At 35.0% G+C, this 19119-nt stretch overlaps 1 protein-coding gene and 1 long non-coding RNA gene across 5 annotated transcripts; one reads left to right on the top strand and one right to left on the bottom strand.

The window, feature by feature from the left end:
- The first annotated feature begins 145 nt into the window (after positions 1 to 145).
- LOC110448577 (PRKCA-binding protein-like) lies at positions 146 to 16089 on the top strand. Of its 2 annotated transcripts, XM_021494890.1 has the most exons (11): positions 466 to 947; positions 5020 to 5260; positions 6636 to 6702; positions 7400 to 7489; positions 7944 to 8060; positions 9694 to 9827; positions 10253 to 10345; positions 11523 to 11623; positions 11768 to 11862; positions 12252 to 14011; positions 15597 to 16089. In XM_021494890.1, exons 1-10 carry the CDS (start codon positions 841 to 843, stop codon positions 12512 to 12514), a joined length of 1308 nt encoding a protein of 435 aa, XP_021350565.1. In that variant the 5' UTR covers positions 466 to 840; the 3' UTR covers positions 12515 to 14011; positions 15597 to 16089. The 2 variants fall into 2 exon arrangements, with proteins under 2 accessions (XP_021350566.1, XP_021350565.1); XM_021494891.1 differs by lacking the exons at positions 466 to 947; positions 15597 to 16089 and adding an exon at positions 146 to 291 and having other exon boundaries at positions 12252 to 13798.
- Positions 13891 to 15603, bottom strand: LOC110448578. Of its 3 annotated transcripts, XR_002462747.1 has the most exons (4): positions 15051 to 15603; positions 14449 to 14795; positions 14265 to 14407; positions 13891 to 14213 (listed from the first exon to the last, which is right to left on the bottom strand). It is a non-coding gene; the product is annotated as an uncharacterized LOC110448578 (long non-coding RNA). The 3 variants fall into 3 exon arrangements; XR_002462746.1 differs by having other exon boundaries at positions 14265 to 14795; XR_002462745.1 differs by having other exon boundaries at positions 13891 to 14162; positions 14357 to 14795.
- Positions 16090 to 19119: the final 3030 nt, after the last annotated feature.

Genomic DNA, 19119 nt, shown 5'->3' with positions numbered 1-19119 from the left:
CAATATGGAGTAAACATAAACATTTTGATTGGTTGAAAACGACACACCTCACATTCCTTTGACCCACTTTTTAGAAAAAGATGAGATGATCCAACACTCACCTATTCAAAAATAAAATGGACTCTTCCAGTAACATTTGCGCATGTGTCAACTTCATGTCTGACTTCCGCAAATAACGAAAAGAAAATATTGGTTTTTAAGAAGGACTGAAAAGACCAGTGTAAACCTACTGATCGAAATTATGTATTATGATCAGGGCGGAATGGAGTACGAATTGGAAGAAGACAAGCTGTATGTTCATAGTAATTCGAAGTATTTTTACGATCAGCACTACCATTTCGATAGCTGCAGCTTGGCAGCTGCTTGATGATGACAGGAATGGTCCTTTTGCTTCTTGATTCGTAACCCCCTTTCAGTTATATTTATTCCTTGCCTTTTAAGATACCCAGGCCCCATCCTGCTTTCATTGAACGTAGAGAAATCTGTCCCATAACTGATCTCCTTTCTCGATGTGTATGTCAATATTATATCAAATCACATTTGCAATGTTGTTCACTGAAGCATGACAAATTTATCGTACCCACGTGACTTATAAACGTAAACATGTTTTTGTCAGTAGGCCAACCGTCAGTACATGTGTGACGTGGCGGGGAGTCACATCTGTTGGAAGTCTATGTACTACATGTATTGTTTGTTAACAGTGCTTGTCATGTAAATAATTTGTCAAGCATGACCTGCACAGAACAGCTGTTGCACAAACAGGATTCTAGATGTTGTGTGAAAAGATAAAAGTGCCTGTTGAAGTGTTCAAAGTTTTGATAAACTTCTGCTAGAAGTCTCATGGGTGATTCTAAAGACTATGAATATGATTTAATTCCTACGTTTGATCCAGATGAATATGACTCTGATGAAGGTCGATATCAAATGTTTTATGAGGAAGATCGCATGTGAGTTAAAGCCACATATTCAATGTAATGATGCAAATGGCTAACTATTTTATAAATCATGGCCATACTTAGAATATTTATTAGAATGATGTTAAATAATAACCTATTTTATAAAAATTAATGTCAATTTTTGTGTAATTTTGGGTTTTATGTCGTGATATCTACATGTGAATGACTAGTCCGTATTATTCTGACATTTTATCAACTTTTTTCATATCGGTCTGTCGTCGATTAAACTTTTAATCGACAACAGACCGATATGAAAAAAGTTGATAAAACGTCAGTCAATTCGGACTAGTAAATGACATGTAGTTGGGCACGACTGGATGACTGCTAGGTCTATCCTATTAGTAGCATCTGGAGCTCAAGGTCCCAAATTCAATTTCCAGTCCTGTAACAGTGGTGCCTGTGACCAACCCTTGTTTCAAGTTCCATGTTTGATTCCAAATAAGCCCCCTCTTGTGCATATGTTTAGCAAGGGGATACCTGAACATTGGTTGTAAATGGTGTTGTCTTGATTAGTTAAAATATACAATAAGGGCGGCACTAGGTGTTGGTAGATGATGATTGGAGCACCTTTATTTCAACAACCTGTTCCTCCGACAACATGCAGCACATTTTGACTATTTTCTCATGATCACCATGTCAGAGTCTGAGAGACATGAAAGTTAGCTTTTTATATATATATATTTGTCCAACCCAAAATCGAATTTCCCATTGATGAAACTCTTCATCATTCTGACAGATTGCATTGGTCATTATATTCACAAAAAGATAGTCCATGGCAGCACAATTTTGGTTGTCAATGTTGTCCTAACAACAAAACTAATAAGACAATTTTGCAAATTATAAAATTTGGAACAGCATTCAAAATTTAATGATGAGCAATTGTCCATTTAAGTTATATTCACGGGGGTGCCTCCATTTTGACGAAGTTGCATCAAATACAGTTAACACAATACATCTCCAGCACACATGCAGGCATAAGGTGACAGTACCCAAATCGGAAACCAAACCATCATTTTATTTATCAAATCGTTGTTTTAAAGGAAGAATATCGACGGGTGTTCTTACAAATGGAATTAGCACCTGCAGCTCACTAGAGATATTTATAGAATGCTCTAAAATCACCAATCAGTGTCTCCGGTTTTTGCGAATGTCAGGACCCAAATTGGATCAAGGCTTGAATTTTGCAGTATCTTACACTTCAAATGAACTTTTTTTTCAGCATATTAACATTTTATGATGACCTTTGGAATTTATATGAAAACAAGTATTTTATAGGGTGAATTTGTTTCTATAGTCCAAACACGCGCCATTTTTTAAAAAGGTAAACAAAACACTGACTTTTGAGTTTGAAATACGTTTTCTTATGCTATTTGAACTAAAAAAAACAAAATATCTGTAGACAAAAAAAATGTACATGGCTATCTATTCTAAAACTACATCATTGTTTTAACTGGTCTGTTAACACATTTATTGATTTAAAACTATTTTTGCAAAAAGTGATCCGATTTGGGTCCTGCCTCCTTACACACATAGGTAGATATTAGCCAGGGCATAGGACTAGTAGTTAGCGCCTGTTTACTGTTAAGGCAACTTCTACAAATTCCTCACACATTGTATTGATTAGTGTATATGCTAATTGTATTGATTGTATGAATTGTATATCTGTGTACTGTAAAGCGCTTTAGAGTGGCTTATTCTAGCTAGATAGGGCGTTATAGCAAATGTTGTGTATTATTATTTTTATTATTGGGTGTATATAATAGTCTAGTATTGAGTGTATATCATAGTCCAGTATTTGGTGTATAGAATAGTCTAGTATCACAGTCATGATATTTTCTATAGAGGTCTATAGATCTAGATCTATAAGGCTATTATAGATCAGGTCCTCTTTAAAAATATGCATAAACATAAAGTCTCAGTTAAATTTGCCACAATTGCAAAGTGTGTAGGCTTGCCAAGGCCTTGTTCTACATATATATACCTTTTGTAATAATATCCCCATTCTAGCCTGAAATTTTCTTGGCTTTTCAACTGAAACATTTCAACAGCCTTGGGAATCGAAGTCCATATTTGAAATATATATAATGCACTAGTAAAATATAGTATTTGTTGACCTCAGAGACTCTTCTGCTGGATAACCAAACTACTCCATAGTGAAGTGGATATTAAACCTATCAAATAAACACAAGGTCTTACCCTGGAAGGAGAGAATGTAACAGGGAACATCTCTTCAAATACAGCATTTGTTAAAGGGTAAATCCCAGGGCTCGTGATTGAAGGGTTGTGGGTTTTAGTCATAGCACTGTGTTGTATCATTGAGCAAGATACTTTAGTGCGCTTGTTCCAGTCTACTCAGCTGTAAATGAGTTTGTGGTTGGGCAACACCGGCGGTATGCTCCCCAGGGAGTTGAGAAAGATACTGGCTGGTTGCAAAGGGCCCTATAACCACGGATAATAATTTGTGAACCACTTTGAGACGACCTACGAACTAGGTTGTAATAAAGCGGTATATAAGAACCTCAAATTATTACTATTATTACATGTATTATTAAATCAAGTCAATCAGAAGAATTTCGGTACATAGGATCAGTAGTCCTTTGTGGAGAAACTTGAATGATTGACCTTGGATTTACACGTAGATATACACTGTGAACAGCATAGTGATTGATAGGTGTGCATGTGTATAGCATGAGAAGAAACCTGGTTGTACTTGGAATTTCCTTTCCCCAGTGTCTTTATTGCCACATTTTATTAGTTGTATTAAGTTAGAGTATTTTTCCTGTGGAAGGTTTTGTTATACCCTCGCATGATGAGGTGTCCAGGGTATATAGGGATCTGCTGTTATGTTCGTTCGTTCGTTCGTTCGTTCGTTCGTTCGTTCGTTCGTTCACTGTTACTTACTATAAATATAATATAGTTTTTGATGTCACCATTTTAAAGGCTTCGTTTCTTATCCAATTGCCATCAAACTTCACACACCTGTAATTAACAAACATCACCTCTTGTAAAAGTTCAACCGGCTGTGATCAAAAGCTAGGTCACTTGATACGGATAGAGTTTGATAGAAATTGCTCTACATTCCTTATACCAATCATCATAAAACTTCACACACATGTTCACAAACATAATTATTGTATGATCTAGCGGTTCAATCTTTTTCTCTGCAGATTTTTTTTTACATCCGAATCGAGAACACTGATAAGACTGAAGGTGATTGTACTACTTTATGACACTATTTTCTGTCTTTAAAGTTCTATTTTGGTGGCATCTCCCTAAGAATTGAACGGTGGATAGGTCTTAGAACAATTTGATTGGATGGGGTTTCCATCATGCTCCCATTCCCAATCTGTGACATTTTAATGTGTTGGTACACGAAAATAGCCTTTGGTTCTTATCAGTGGACAATACAGTCAAAAAATTCCAAAACAAATGGTTATAGCTTCTTGCTTATCCCCTTTTTAAGGACATGCACCTGATAGTGTGTCATATATTTGTGCTGTGGCTTTTACTACTAATCATGGATATTCTTGGAAACTTTCTTAATAAAACTTGCAGAGTAATATTCCTTCTGTGAAAGCAAAATTCTTTATAAATTAATCTATGGAATGACTGTTAAAACCTGAAGTTTAATATTAAAAAATGTGTCTTATCAAGGTATGCCACCATGCAAGATCATTTTCTAGTTTTCAATAGCATTTATTGACTGAATCTTAAGATTACAGGACATTTCTTAAAGACTCTCAGTGTTCTGAGTATAAGATAAAAATGCCAAGGGGCTAGCCAGGATTCGAACCCCTTACCTAAATCTGCCTAACTATCGCTCCTACCGATTGAGCTACTTGGACGACAAAAGCGTTCTGGCCCAATTGTTCCACAGTTATAACAAAATAGAAGTTATGAGGAGGTCTTACTGTATATAAGAAAAAAACACAGTTCAGTGGGACAGGGATCCTGCAAATGTAAATCATGGTTACTAGTACATATATTTCCATTTCATCTGACGGTAGAACAGCTGGCTTCCCAGAAAAGTTAATTCAACTAAATTGTATTTTTTTTTTAACAGAGGTATGAGAGTAACATCTGGCAGTATAGTGTTGAAGAAGGATACCCAGAACCTCATAGGGATCAGTATAGGGGGCGGGGCTCCGCTGTGTCCATGTCTCTACGTCGTCCAGATATTCGACAACACCCCCGCTGCCAAGGACAGTACTCTGGCCTCGGGGGATGAGATTACTGGTGTAAACGGACAGTCAGCCAAAGGCAAGAGTAAAGTGGAGGTCGCAAAAATGATACAGTCAATATCTGTAAGTTGAACACAGAGAGATATAGGTAGTTTGTTTTTAGTCCCAAAATATGTATGTTTCAAGTAACATAACTGAAAAAAGGAGGGTAGGTCAGTCAGGATTATTTTAATTTTATTGTTGTTGTTTTTTCATATCTTTTTTAAGGGCTAATTTAAGAAATTACAAAAAATCACCAAACATATTTTTAAATCTTTTGAATAACAATATGGGATTTAAATTTGGTGTTGATAACTGCCTATGAAGTAGAGAGGGTATATATATGTATAGTAATTTGTTTGGTCATCAATTTGTTTGCACCTGGTGGAAAAGTTATCCCAACACTGGATGGAGGGCATTAGAGTGAGATAAAATTGTTAGGGTCGGAGGTAAAAACTAGGGTCGGTCGGGTTACCTGAAACATACATATTTCTTTGGGGAGGCCTTATGCCCATCAAACATACAGTGTAGCATACAAGGATTTAACTATTTCTCTTCTCTCTCAGTCTGTCCCTTCAACATCTTGGTGAGAATTGTGGCTTACACGGGTAGCAGTGTACATGTACAGTAGCGTACGGTGGCCATGGGTGATATTTTTGTACAATGAATAACCCCTGTAATATAACATGTATCAAAGTTTTAAAAAAAAAAAGCACAAAAATTGGCATATACATGATGAAGTGGACTATGTGGGCTGGGCTTCACATTTAAAAAAAAATAAAAAAAATTGGCTAACAAATCTGTGTCTTCACAACAAAAGCTAGCTTTTCATGTGGTCTATTTTTGTACTTAGCACATGTGTAAATATTGTGAAAAATCCAGTCGAACGACCTATGCTAAAACGTGAGACATGCCCTTTATTTTTAGGATCAGACCATTTCTACTGTACTCTGCTACCACAGTGAAATTTGATACATTCATTCTGTTATCTCCTAATACTATACTATTAGATATTAGAAATTAATCTCTTTACTTCCAAGCAAAAAGATTTGCACCTTTATACCATTTTGGATGGATGATTTCCATCTGTATGATATTTTGGTAATCCTTTGTGTTAGGTCTCTTACTCTTTCGACTAAAGGTACAACAGTCGTCCGACTTTGTATGTAGATGAATCTTGAAGTAGTACACCAATATATCAAATATAGGTCACTGTGACCCATTTTTATGCTCCATTTGGTTAGACTGGTTATTTAGTTCCTTTTTCATCAAAGAAAGAGCAAGTGCATATTTATGTTTACAAACATTTTCTAGTTTATGTGGTATGCTACTGAAGTAAATCTATCATAATGTCATGATAACACTGTAATTTCTGTAAAATGTTGTAATTTTTACACTTTTCTTTTTCCTGTATATTTCTCGTTATGGTATATTAAAACTTCCGGTTTTATATTTCTAGGAATCAGTAACTATCAACTATAATAAATTGCATGCAGATCCAAAGCAAGGAAAATCTCTAGATATAGGTAAGTACAGCAAAATCTCAATGTTTCCACGCTGATGTTATGAATATATATATACATGTAACATTTGTATAAGAGGAGGACTGTTTCATATTGTGTACAATATTTCAAACATGTAAAAAAGAATGTTCTGCGATTTTTCTTCTATTTGTTGAACACGATACCCTTTAAAAATCAGCAAGTAGATATACTGTACTATGTAAGTGATACTGATATTGATACAAAATCCCCCATTTGAATAATTGTGATATGTTTGTAAATAAAAAATCAGCCATTGAGAATTTCCAGACTTAAGACTGTTTTAGCAACAAGTTTCTCATCACCTTGTAATTCAAGTCTTTCTCCTATTTCACATAATTATCAGTTTATTTTTAAATTTGTTATTTTTTTTCAACAGTATATTTATATTACTTAACATCTTGTCAAAATAGGATAATTTGCAATTTTCTTACCTCAAAATAACTAGAAACTCGTGTGAAAATCTTATTTACAGGAAATTCTATGTAAAGTGAAATCTGTATGCTTTGTGTATTGGATGAAGTATGCTGATTCATTAGATATTAAAAGCACAGTGCCATGATCCAATGTTTTGGAGGTGGGGGAGTACCGAGTCACCTGTCACACTATGAAAATATGTTAATTATTATCGTCAATCTATATGTTACAACCTGCTTTAATTCAGACTTTGATTTTGTTGCAGTTTTAAAGAAAGTGAAACATCGTGTGGTAGAGACAATGAACACAAACACAGCCGATGCCCTGGGCCTTAGTAGAGCTATCCTATGTAATGGTGAGTGTGTTTAGATATCAAGATTTGCAAAATATCCTTATTCGGTCATTTTAAGCTTACCTGTCATAAAGTGTCTGCAGTGAGCTTGTTCGATCACTTCTCTTTCCTCCATCATCAAGTTTTCTTTAATTTTAAATAACTTCTTTAGAACAATAATGCTTGGAGTCATAATAATTTACCTGTAGCTTTATACTGTGATAAAGCTTAGACCATCAGATTATTCAGATAAATGACCTTGACCCACAATGAACATCACTCAGGTCAGTTGTGTTCAAGTTTTCGGAATACTCTCTGCGGAACCCTGTTGATATGTATACTGGTATATTGTATAATGTAATAGATTGCAAAAAAAAGACTTTTCGTATTTGACATTATCCATGCAGACATTTCAATGAGAAATATTGACATCATCGTGTCACAATTTGTTGGTATTTGATGTGTATTTTATTTACAGACGGTTTAGTTAAGAAACTTGAAGAACTAGAGAAGACAGCGGACATGTATAAAGGTTTGATTGACCAGACAAAGAAGTTACTCAAGTCAACATTTGAACTGTCACAGTCTCACAAAGGTGAGTATTTTTATAACACATCCCATATACTACCAGTTGTTTAAAAGGTGATTATGGTAGCTTAATCAGTGATTAGCCGAAATTTTATTTTTTGTGTATCTTTAAAACACAACCATTTACCGAGTTAAACCTTTCCAGATAGTAGATATTTTAGTAGAGTAAAATTACACTCTAAATTGAGCTAGTTTACCTTGAACATTGACCAAATTACTGTATTAGAGATTAGAAAATGTCGTTACACAGTGATTAAGCTAATCATCTTTTGAACAACTGGGCCAAGTTGTTTCGTATATAGTGCATGTTTCAATATGAGATATTGGAAAAGCAAAATGGCTGCCAGGCAGCCATCTTTTATTTTGCATATTGAGTTTGTTACAACCATTTCTCAGTAACTAGCGAGGGGATCATGACAAATTACCAAAGTTGTCTAGCTGTACCTAATTCATATTTAGCAAATTCAGAAAACAAAATGGACACCAGGCCATCCTGGACTTTGTAGGGGTAACCTATCAGATGTAAAGTTTGATACCACTATTTCTCTGAAATGAGTGAAAGGATCATGCACAAACTTAATTGATATGATTCCCTTTGTCCCTAGTTGTTCATTCTCCATTTTGAGATGGATCAGAAGTTCTAGCTTAGAGCCCTGTAAAGATTCCCTCTGAGATGGATCAGAAGTTCTAGCTTAGAGCCCTGTAAAGATTCCCTCTGAGATGGATCAGAAGTTCTAGCACAGAGCCCTGTAAAGATTCCCTCTCAGTTACCTGGCCACGTGCTTGTTCATGAAAAGAACAGAAAAATGAAGAGTAAAAGAGACTATCAGTGGTAGGCACCAAACTCTCTCTAATATCTCTTGTTCTTTATCAAATTGGGAGGAAAAACAGGAATACTGTAAAAGTTCTTACTTTATTGGACTCAGATTTTTAGCATAATATGGAATTCTGACGGATTGGCCTTTTGAATGAATTTTTGCACTCACATTATATGCAATAGGTAGCTAGATACAGAAACTCCAATCAGCGCATCATAATTTAGCGAAAAATTGAAATCATGAAAAGCACTCAAATTAAAATACTGCTGAAAGAAATACATCTATAAGCGAATAGTTTATAAAAAACAGACTTGCGTGTGCTTCTTATTGATGTATTCATATCATTTACCCATTTCTAAGTTTCTGATTGGGGTACCGGTCTGCTCTGTCAAGGAAACACAATTTTATTGAAAGAAATGAACCATATGGATTGCCATTTTCTAATTTAGTAGTTATCCCCCGGGACTCCATGAGTTGGCGGGGGATATAGAAATGGGGTCCGTCACTCTATCCATCCGACCGTGCTGATGATTTTGACCTATATTTCACGCTTCATTGACCTGGATAAGAAGAATTGCTTTTATCTTCATGTAAGGTTAAGGAGAATTGCTCTCATCCATATCTTGCCTACTACAATTGCTATGTTGATTATACTTACATTAATTGTGAATCTATGGTTGCTCTACTGAATGCATATTGCGGATGCTGGTTTTGACCTTTATTTTGTGCTTCATGTTTTAATGACTTTTGCTCTGCGAGCAAAGGATATTGATAACAGCGTCTTCTTGTTAATACATGAAAACTCCTCTTTTGATTTTGCAGCTTTTGGAGAGGTGTTTTCAGGAATTGGAGTGCGTGAACCTCAGCCTGCAGCCAGCGAAGCCTTCAGCATGTTCGGGGAGGCGCATCGTAACATGGAGAAGTTCGCCATTAAGATGTTAAAAACAGCAAAACCGGTAAGAATTTTTAATTTTTGATTATAAAACAGCCCTAAATTAAAAATGATAAGATTTCACAGGAAATAATTATTTAGGTTTTTTTGGGCAGGGGTGGATAAAAACTGATGAGGAGTGAACATATACATTGCAATGTTCCCAAATTTCGGTGTCCCCAATAAAACTATGATTTGCCAAATAATTCTTGCTTTATTCCTCCTTGTTCTGATGTTCAAGACTTTAATTACATTCTACTACAATTGATCATAAAAAGTTATTTGAATTATTTCTATTTTTTGTTACTATACTGCAAAAAAGGTGATAGTCTTTTTCAAAAACAGCAGTTTTGAATCTTAAAATTTCGATGGTATATGTTGTGTCTTTTTACTAGCAATTAATGTAATGTTTGTTCCAAGCTATAATGTGACATCTGTTCTGTCTTTCAGATGATAAGTGACCTCAACACATACCTACACAAAGCAGTGCCCGACACAAGACTTACCATAAAGAAATACCTGGACGTGAAGTTTGAGTACCTGGTAAGTCCCAGGGTTTGCACAATCCCTAGCTAGCTGGGAGGTAGAAGGGTACACTCACTGCAGATTGCACTTGTTTTGTCTTACAAGTATAGCAATACTGTGATAAGCTTGGAATGTTTATTCCGTTGAGACATTGCCCGACATTTCACTATCTCATGACACAATAAGTTCAAATAAAGAAAAGACTGTATTTGAACAGGCTTATCCCTAGAATTGGTTTAAGCTGATATGTTTCATTTTCATCAGATGACACAGCACTATATATATAAATTATAGATAGCGCTTTAAATATACATGGAGGGTGTCATCATGTAGTTGTGTCCCTTCATTTTTGTCTCTTTAAAAAGTACTTTAATACTGCAAACCAAAAATTGGTGAATATTAAAACAGTAGAAAATGAGGGAAAAAAAGTTCCTTAATAGGTATACATTTTCAGCAATTGTTTGAAAACTCTAAAACAAAACATATCATATCAGCTGAGTGGCCTGGGGAGAACCCTGATGAACACACAAAAAAGATGCTTCTACTTTGGAATACAGTAACAGAATCATCTAAAAGTGTTGTAGATATTGGATTAAAAACGTATTGAAAATTACTATAAGACATTCAATTTAACTCATTCATCCCTGAAATTTCATAATGAACTTTTCCAACCTTTGAAGTGGAGGATTTCAAATGTGTCTTCAGGGGTGAATGAGTTAATGATTCAAGGCTAGCAAGCAAACTTAGTGCGGACTTCAGTATTTCACCAAAACCATCTATTCCGTCTTTGCGTATTGCAGAGTTATCTTCTCTTGTGAGCCGGTATTTATTGTTACGTCATTGGTTTGCGAGAGTAACGTCATCAATTTTTTGAGAAAACCACGTAATTTTCTCCCACAAACCAATGACGTAACAATCAATACCTGCTCACAAGAGAAGATAACTCTGCAATACGCAAAGACGGAATAGCTGGACAATCCATTGCACAATTTTGATTCTCGAAGAACATAACAAACAACAATTACAGAAGCTTGGCTAAGTTCTAACCATTGGTCTTAGGTATATATCTTATTTATTTTGTAAGTTGTTGTCTTATCATCAGGGACTTTTTATACAGTTTAGTTGATTTACTCTTTGATTGTCTATTTAAACCGTCAACATTACCGGTAATCACAAATGTGTTCTTATTTAATAGGCCTACTGTCTGAAGGTGAAGGAAATGGACGATGAGGAATACAGCTACGCAGCATTACAGGAGCCTCTGTATCGAGTGGAAACAGGGAATTATGAATACAGGTAAGTAATGTGATTACAGGACCCGCTGTGATTATGATATTTATGAATACAGGGATTATTTAGCAAGCCTTTCATAGAATTTTCTAATATCAGAGATTAGTCGTCCACAGGAACTATTCACAGGAAATTTATATCCATTTTCAGGTTAGTGTTACGCTGTCGACAAGACGCACGACACAGATTTGCCAAAATGAGAGCTGATGTCCTTGTCAAGATGGAACTTCTGGACCAGAAACATGGTAAGTAAGCCAATGAAGTTAATGTCAATTTTCAAAATGCACAACTTCTGTACATTTTGGGAAAAAATATATCTATATGTCTATGTTTTCGCTATATATTTTTTTAATTTCTCACGAATAAACTTAGAATATAAACCCAAAAAATCAACTTCCCTTTAATTTTACATCAATTAAAATTCTTCAAGTGTATTATTAAGTAATGCCTTTTCAAAAGTTACTGTTTACAAGAAAGTGAATGTATCAATATTTTACTCTCAAACGAAATGAATGTTACCATGGAACTGACCTTAATTAAGTATGAAAATGAAGTTACATGTAACAGAGCCAAATTGTTTTTGAAAAAAAAAGTGAAATGTAAACTTGATTGTTGGTCTGTACTTCTCTTCCAGTCCAGGACATCGTGTTCCAGCTGCAGCGCTTTGTTTCTGCGATGGCCAAGTATCACAACGACTGCCATGGTGTTATGAAGAAGGCTGTAGTGTTCCCCATAGAGGTGGATCTGTCCCGCGGCACCTTCACATACGACACTTCCAACCAGTTTAACGATGAGGAAGAGGAGGAGGAGGAGGAGGAGGAAGCGGTCGAGGATACCGTGGAGACGGGAATGGAGGCGAGCGTCACAGAGACTAACGACCTTATCAGTACTGATTAAGGGTCCGTAGCGGTAAAGGGAGGTTAAAGGGGAGGGGGTTGAAGGGAAAGTCATGTACAGGCTTAAATTTTGAGATCTAAAATAATGAAGCAATTTCAGTGTTAAGAATCAAGTGTATATATATATATAGGTTGCATTTTTTCAGTCTGTTCAAAAGTAGAGATGCTTTTTGAAAGTAAAATTTGAGACAATAACACTGTTGATCAGTAATTTTGTTTTTCTACAGATGATATAGAATTTTAAAACTTTAGTAAAGATCCACAGGAAAAGACTTTACAGAAAAGATTCTTCATGATCACCAGATCAAAGTAAAATTAATCTGATTTACAGAAGAGAGTTTCCATTCTCCTAAAAAATATTCATGTGGTTTAATGAATACATGTGACATGTAAACTAAAATAGAAGCCTGGTTTTAATCAAAAGAATTCTTCCATTAAGCATGCTATGCATGTGACAAGTGTTAGTTAAATTATTTAGAAGATCAAGGTCAAGAGAAGCCTGTATTTCATAGGGAAAATATTATGGATTTGTTTGTTAATGATTATTTGGTTAAGAAGGAGTAACCACCTGAATGATGCTCTTCAATTCTACAATTTTTTGCAATAGATTTTAAATACAGTACAACCTGCTTAAAACGTGAGAAAAACGTTATCCAAGTGTTCATATTACGTATGAAAAAATAGTAATGCATTAATTATGAAGAAGGGAACAAAATCATATATTCAAATTACTGTGTAACCCCTATAGAACTATAGTAGACTCAACCATGCATGACCTGGGAGTCCATTATGACATGATGTATGGCCCCAAAATACTGGTTTGTTTATATTCAACCCTGTCATATCCCACCACCATCATTGTTCCTTTTCATGTTGTTTAAAATCAGGTTTCCTTGTATAAGAAGTATAAGGACTTGTTTCCCTTCAAATTCGACTTTATTTGGGTCTACTGTACATATAAGCAGTAAAATATGTTGAAGTACTAGAAACATGCCTGATATGAAATCATGATTATAACAAAGTCACATCTGTTGTCCTATGGAATTTCCATGGTTGTAAGAGGTTATAAAAGCTAGAGACTATAAGAGCTATTATGAATGATATGTGAGAATGATCTTTTTGTTAAAGCAAAGTGAATACAATTTTGTGTTAAGCTTTTTGTTTGTTTGTTGATGTTAATATGATTGTGGCTTCTAATCAGACAGAATGTCTACTACTGCAATAACGGGAATCAGCAACGTTCTGAAAGATTCATTTTGTGCACCAATTCATCTGTGATATCTTATGATATTCCTTTTAGAGGTTCAGAATACCTGTACATTTTCATAAATTTCCTTGAGGTAGAAAAGGGGTGAACAGCATTTTCATCCATATTGCTTTTTTTCCATCCTCACCAAAAATGTACTTGGACGTATGAAGCAACAATCATGATTTATGGAATCGGAATGATAAGAAGTGCATTTTACAACCATATATTGTTCATTTGTGTACAGTCGAGGTTTTGTTGCCACCACGATTCTAGATCTGATCAATTTGGACATTATATTGACAATCCTTACCAAATGTTTCATTTGATGTATTTGCATTAACTGAATTTGACTACATAACCTACACATTAGCCTCTAGCTGTGTTCATTTCTCTGTATAACCTACTCATTAGCCTCTATCTGTGTTCAGTAGTGTTCATTTCTCTGTATAATCTACACTTTAGTCTCTAACTGTGTTCATAAGTGTTCATTTCTCTGTATAACCGACACATTAGCCTCTAGCTGTGTTCATTTCTCTGTATAATCTACACATTAGCCTCTAAATGTGTTCATAAGTCTTCATTTCTCTGTATAACCTACACATTAGCCTCTAGATGTGTTCATTAGTGTTCATTTCTCTGTATAACCTCCACATTAGCCTCTAGCTGTGTTCATTTCTCTGTATAACCTACTCATTAGCCTCTATCTGTGTTCAGTAGTGTTCATTTCTCTGTATAATCTACACATTAGCCTCTAGCTGTGTTAATTTCTCTGTATAACCTACACATTAGCCTCTAGCTGTGTTAATTAGTGTTCATTTCTCTGTATAACCTACACATTAGCCTCTAACTGTGTTCATTAGTGTTCATTTCTCTGTATAATCTACCCATTAGCCTCTAACTGTGTTCATTAGTGTTCATTTCTCTGTATAATCTACACATTAGCCTCTAGCTGTGTTCATTAGTGTTCATTTCTCTGTATACCCTACACATTAGCCTCTATCTGTGTTCAGTAGTGTTCATTTCTCTGTATAATCTACACATTAGCCTCTAAATGTGTTCATAAGTCTTCATTTCTCTGTATAACCTACACATTAGCCTCTAACTGTGTTAATTAGTGTTCATTTCTCTGTATAACCTACACATTAGCCTCTATCTGTGTTAAGTAGTGTTCATTTCTCTGTATAATCTACACATTAGCCTCTAAATGTGTTCATAAGTCTTCATTTCTCTGTATAACCTACACATTAGCCTCTAACTGTGTTAATTAGTGTTCATTTCTCTGTATAACCTACACATTAGCCTCTAGCTGTGTTAATTAGTGTTCATTTCTCTGTATAACCTACACATTAGCCTCTATCTGTGTTAAGTAGTGTTCATTTCTCTGTATAATCTACACATTAGCCTCTAACTGTGTTAATTAGTGTTCATTTCTCTGTATAACCTACACATTAGCCTCTATCTGTGTTCAGTAGTGTTCATTTCTCTGTATAATCTACACATTAGCCTCTAACTGTGTTCATAAGTGTTCATTTCTCTGTATCACCTACACATTAGCCTCTAGCTGTGTTCATTTCTCTGTATAACCTACACATTAGCCTCTATCTGTGTTCAGTAGTGTTCATTTCTCTTTGTTATACTTTGTGTGTACATGAAAATTTTGGAATCTGCATTTAATTGCTAATTACTTGGATGTGCGCGCGCACCATGCCATTTTTGTGCATTAAATGTTACTTGTGAGCTGTGGAAACTCTGTTTCTATGTACATGTAATTTAAACCTATTTATTAATCTCAATACTTGTCTCTTTTTAAAAGGGAAAAATTGCACTAAATGAGGAAGAATTTCAGAAAATCATTTGATTTTTGTGATTGTCATAGATTTGTTTGAATTTCATTAACGTCGTTTCACTTACATTCCATGGTAGGGCAAATGATTCCCTAATAGGATGTCAAAACCCTATAAAATCAAAACCAAAACAGGGGTAGGGTTTCTGTTTACCGTAATTGTCATTAAAGCCTCATTGGAATAAGAACCACATTCACGTTTCTTAGACCTTCATTCATATATGCTGTGGCCCATTGATCACAGATGAATTAGAGAAGTGCATATTGAGACCAACCATATGCTACATAAATCAGTTGTTTTACAACACCTAGGCGCTTTCTTAAATCTTCTCGGATATTTGCACACATTTTCTTCAGAAGTGGGAACTTGTCTGATTAACTAGTATATTGTATATAGAAAGATAGTATTCAATTTTTTTTCATCATATTACGTGGAGAGAACGGAAAGGGTACATCTTTATCATGGGGGGGGGGGGGGGGGGGGGGGGGGACAGGAAGGGTAGAAGTTTTAAGGGAGGTGGAGGAATATGCCTGAAGCAGGATTTTTCCTGATTGCTTGTGACAACTTATTAGAAATCCATAAAACAGTCATTCCAAATGAATTCTCATTCGTTATACTTGTGAAATCTCAGTACATGCAAATTTTACGTTTTGTTTTGTTTTATTTTGTAATTAATCTTTTGTATGAATGAAATCGTCATCCTTTGTGGAAATATTGACCAAATGTTGTGTTGTTTTACATTCTCCAGAAGTTGTATACTTGCATTATTTATGTTGTGATATTGTGTAAGAAATCTGTATTTATACGTTGTTATTTTTGAAAGTTTTAGATGATGGCTTTCAATATTAAAAGTCACTGCAGAATATGAATTCATGTGTCATACTTTTTTGTGTAAGAATGTGCAAATGCATTTTATCTTGAGCCGAGCTAATGGACCATACAGCAGGTTCTTTATCCCAGTACATGTATCCCAGACAAGTGGACCATAGAACAGAACTTATCTTGGTTATAGAACGAAGATTTTATCCTAGTTTCTCTGTGGACCACAGAACTCGAGTTTATCCAGGAGTTGAGCGTAGTGGACCAAAGTTAATTTCAGTATTTGACCCCTTTGGACGATACAACAGAGCTTATCAAGAATTTGAGCCTTGTTGACCATAAATTAGAGCCTATCCAATGATCAGAGAATAGAACTGGAGTTCATCACAGTATTTAATACATTTATAAACTTTATTCATTTTACAACAATTATGAAACAAGTTATATAACTTATATTAATCACTCTTATTGGCCCGGATGTTAGCACGCAGGGGGTCTTAATGTGGGAGGAAACCTGAGTTCCTGGAGAAAACCCATGTGGTCTGGCAGGTGATCTCACACCTTTTCACATCTGATCGGGGAATCGAACCCCGGCCGCCTTGGTGAAAGGCGTTATCCACTTCACCACCCGACCACCCCATTTGACCACCCCACCACACGGTATTTGATTAAACAGAGCTTATCTTGGTGACTGATTTTGAGCCTTGTGGACCATAGTTACCTATTAATGCTAGTCTCCTTGGTACATATTTATACAGCTAGGGAGACTGGAAAAATCAAGATAAAGTGTAATCTCAAAAGACATTTTACAGCAATGTTCAGTTGCCAAGCAGTCTACTGTAAAAAATCTGTTTTAGGTCAACGACAGTTTGATGAAAATACTGTTTTTAGACAGAAGTTCGTCACTATTATACATAATTCAATCCATATCTAATTCATACTGTTGCATCGATTGATGTTTGATATGTTTCAACTGTAGAGGCATCCCTCAATATACTGGGGAAACTTTTGCCATAGTTAATGTTGCCCTTCATATTTGAATATTTATTCACTAATTTTCCGCTGTAAAAATAAATTTGGCTACATTCTGGAGGGTTGAAAAAAAGTTATCTGAAAAATTCCCGGTAAGCAGTATGAATACAGATCAAAATCTGTTAAATAGTCAGCATAATTATCATCCATCTATTGGTTATCTTAAAAGTTGGTAATCTCCCTTATCAAAAAATAATTAATAGTTGTCTCCCTTGTCACTATTTTACCTATATGCAAATAAGTTGTTACCACTACTAGATATTTCAGGGAGAAATACATAGGGTCGAAGGAGAGGAACTTGTCATATCACCTGCTGGACAACTAAACTACTCGGTAGAAAAGTGGATACACCTGCTGGACAACTAAACTACTCGGTAGAGAAGTGGATATATAACAACAGAAACAAACATTGATCAGTGTTTTAATAGAAAAAGAATGCTGATCTCCCTTAATAATTAAGTTATCCCCCTTGTTATTAATTTACCAATATACAATTAGCTATATGATGTGTGTTTAGTTTCAAAATAGAAATGGAGAATGCTTACATTAAAATTCATTAAATTTTGTTTTTTAAATAAAGACTGAAGTAGTGCGTGAGCAAAATGTATACGCCCCACCCTACCACTAACCCCCCAGTTTAATTTCTTATTATACATATGGAAATATATTTATTAGCAGGTATATGCCAATTTGCATATTGGTCAAATTTGGATAAGGGCAGACAACTCATTATTTTTCAATATCAGATACTGCCTTTTTAATATTTATACATGCATAAAGATAGCCAAGGGTGAAATTTTCTCTTATGCTTTTGGATAAATAATAATTTGCTGGTACCAACCAATTTGCATATTAGTCACATTTTGAAAGGGGCAGATAACTCACATTTCATTGTGATTTTAGAGAAATAAAAATATTTATCCAATCAATTTGCATATTGATCAAATTTCGGAAGGTGAGATGACTCTTTTTTTTTCATAAGAGATATTATGGTTTTAATTTTGTTTTCTTTTTTGATGCATAATGCTATTAAAAAGTGAAATTTGAAATTTGTCTTGTAATTGTTTATCAACAGTTATTCAATGGTACCAGCAAATTTTCATTATGGTCAAAATTGGAACTTGGCTGCTGTGGGGAAGTTGTTTACGTGTCGGACTGTTCAAGATCACTAGCCCTCCACCACTGAGTCACAGGTTCAAGGCCTAATTGGGGCAGTTGCCAGGTAATCATGATTATAATGTATACCAAGTTTCAAAGAGATCTGTTGAAAAATGTAGGATGAGATTGCCGGGCACAAATCAAATACTGAAATAAACAAAGGGCAATAACCTTTGCAAAAATTGTTGAATCAAAATTGTTTTCAAGGAAACACAACATATCATGATTATTTAGCCTACTAAGTTTCAAAGAAATTGTGACCAGGTTTTTGAAACTAGGCCAAAATGCAAATTTCCTAAAAGAGGTGATATTTCTACCCAAGTATGAAGTTTCATGACAATCGTATCACATATTATGTCTCGAGATAAATTTTTGTCATAGTTGTCTATTGTTCGCTTATGCTTAAAGTACATATCGTTTGTATCTGTGATTCATGGGTCAACATTTGTTGATGCTGTTTACACAAATGAATTCTGTCATATATACATATAAACAACTCATTCT

This window comes from Mizuhopecten yessoensis, unplaced genomic scaffold (assembly GCF_002113885.1).
Source record: "Mizuhopecten yessoensis strain PY_sf001 unplaced genomic scaffold, ASM211388v2 scaffold4121, whole genome shotgun sequence".
Classification (NCBI taxonomy): domain Eukaryota; kingdom Metazoa; phylum Mollusca; class Bivalvia; order Pectinida; family Pectinidae; genus Mizuhopecten; species Mizuhopecten yessoensis.
This window is presented reverse-complemented; position numbering and strand designations above follow the sequence as displayed.

What these genes read in the sequence shown, in the direction of transcription:
- LOC110448577 (XM_021494890.1), top strand. Translation starts at nt 841, where the DNA reads ATGGGTGATTCTAAAGACTATGAATATGATTTAATTCCTACGTTTGAT. An exon ending in TTTTATGAGGAAGATCGCAT is followed by an intron (nt 948 to 5,019) that starts GTGAGTTAAAGC and finishes TTTTTTTAACAG; the next exon opens with AGGTATGAGAGTAACATCTG. An exon ending in TGTTAAAAACAGCAAAACCG is followed by an intron (nt 9,828 to 10,252) that starts GTAAGAATTTTT and finishes TCTGTCTTTCAG; the next exon opens with ATGATAAGTGACCTCAACAC.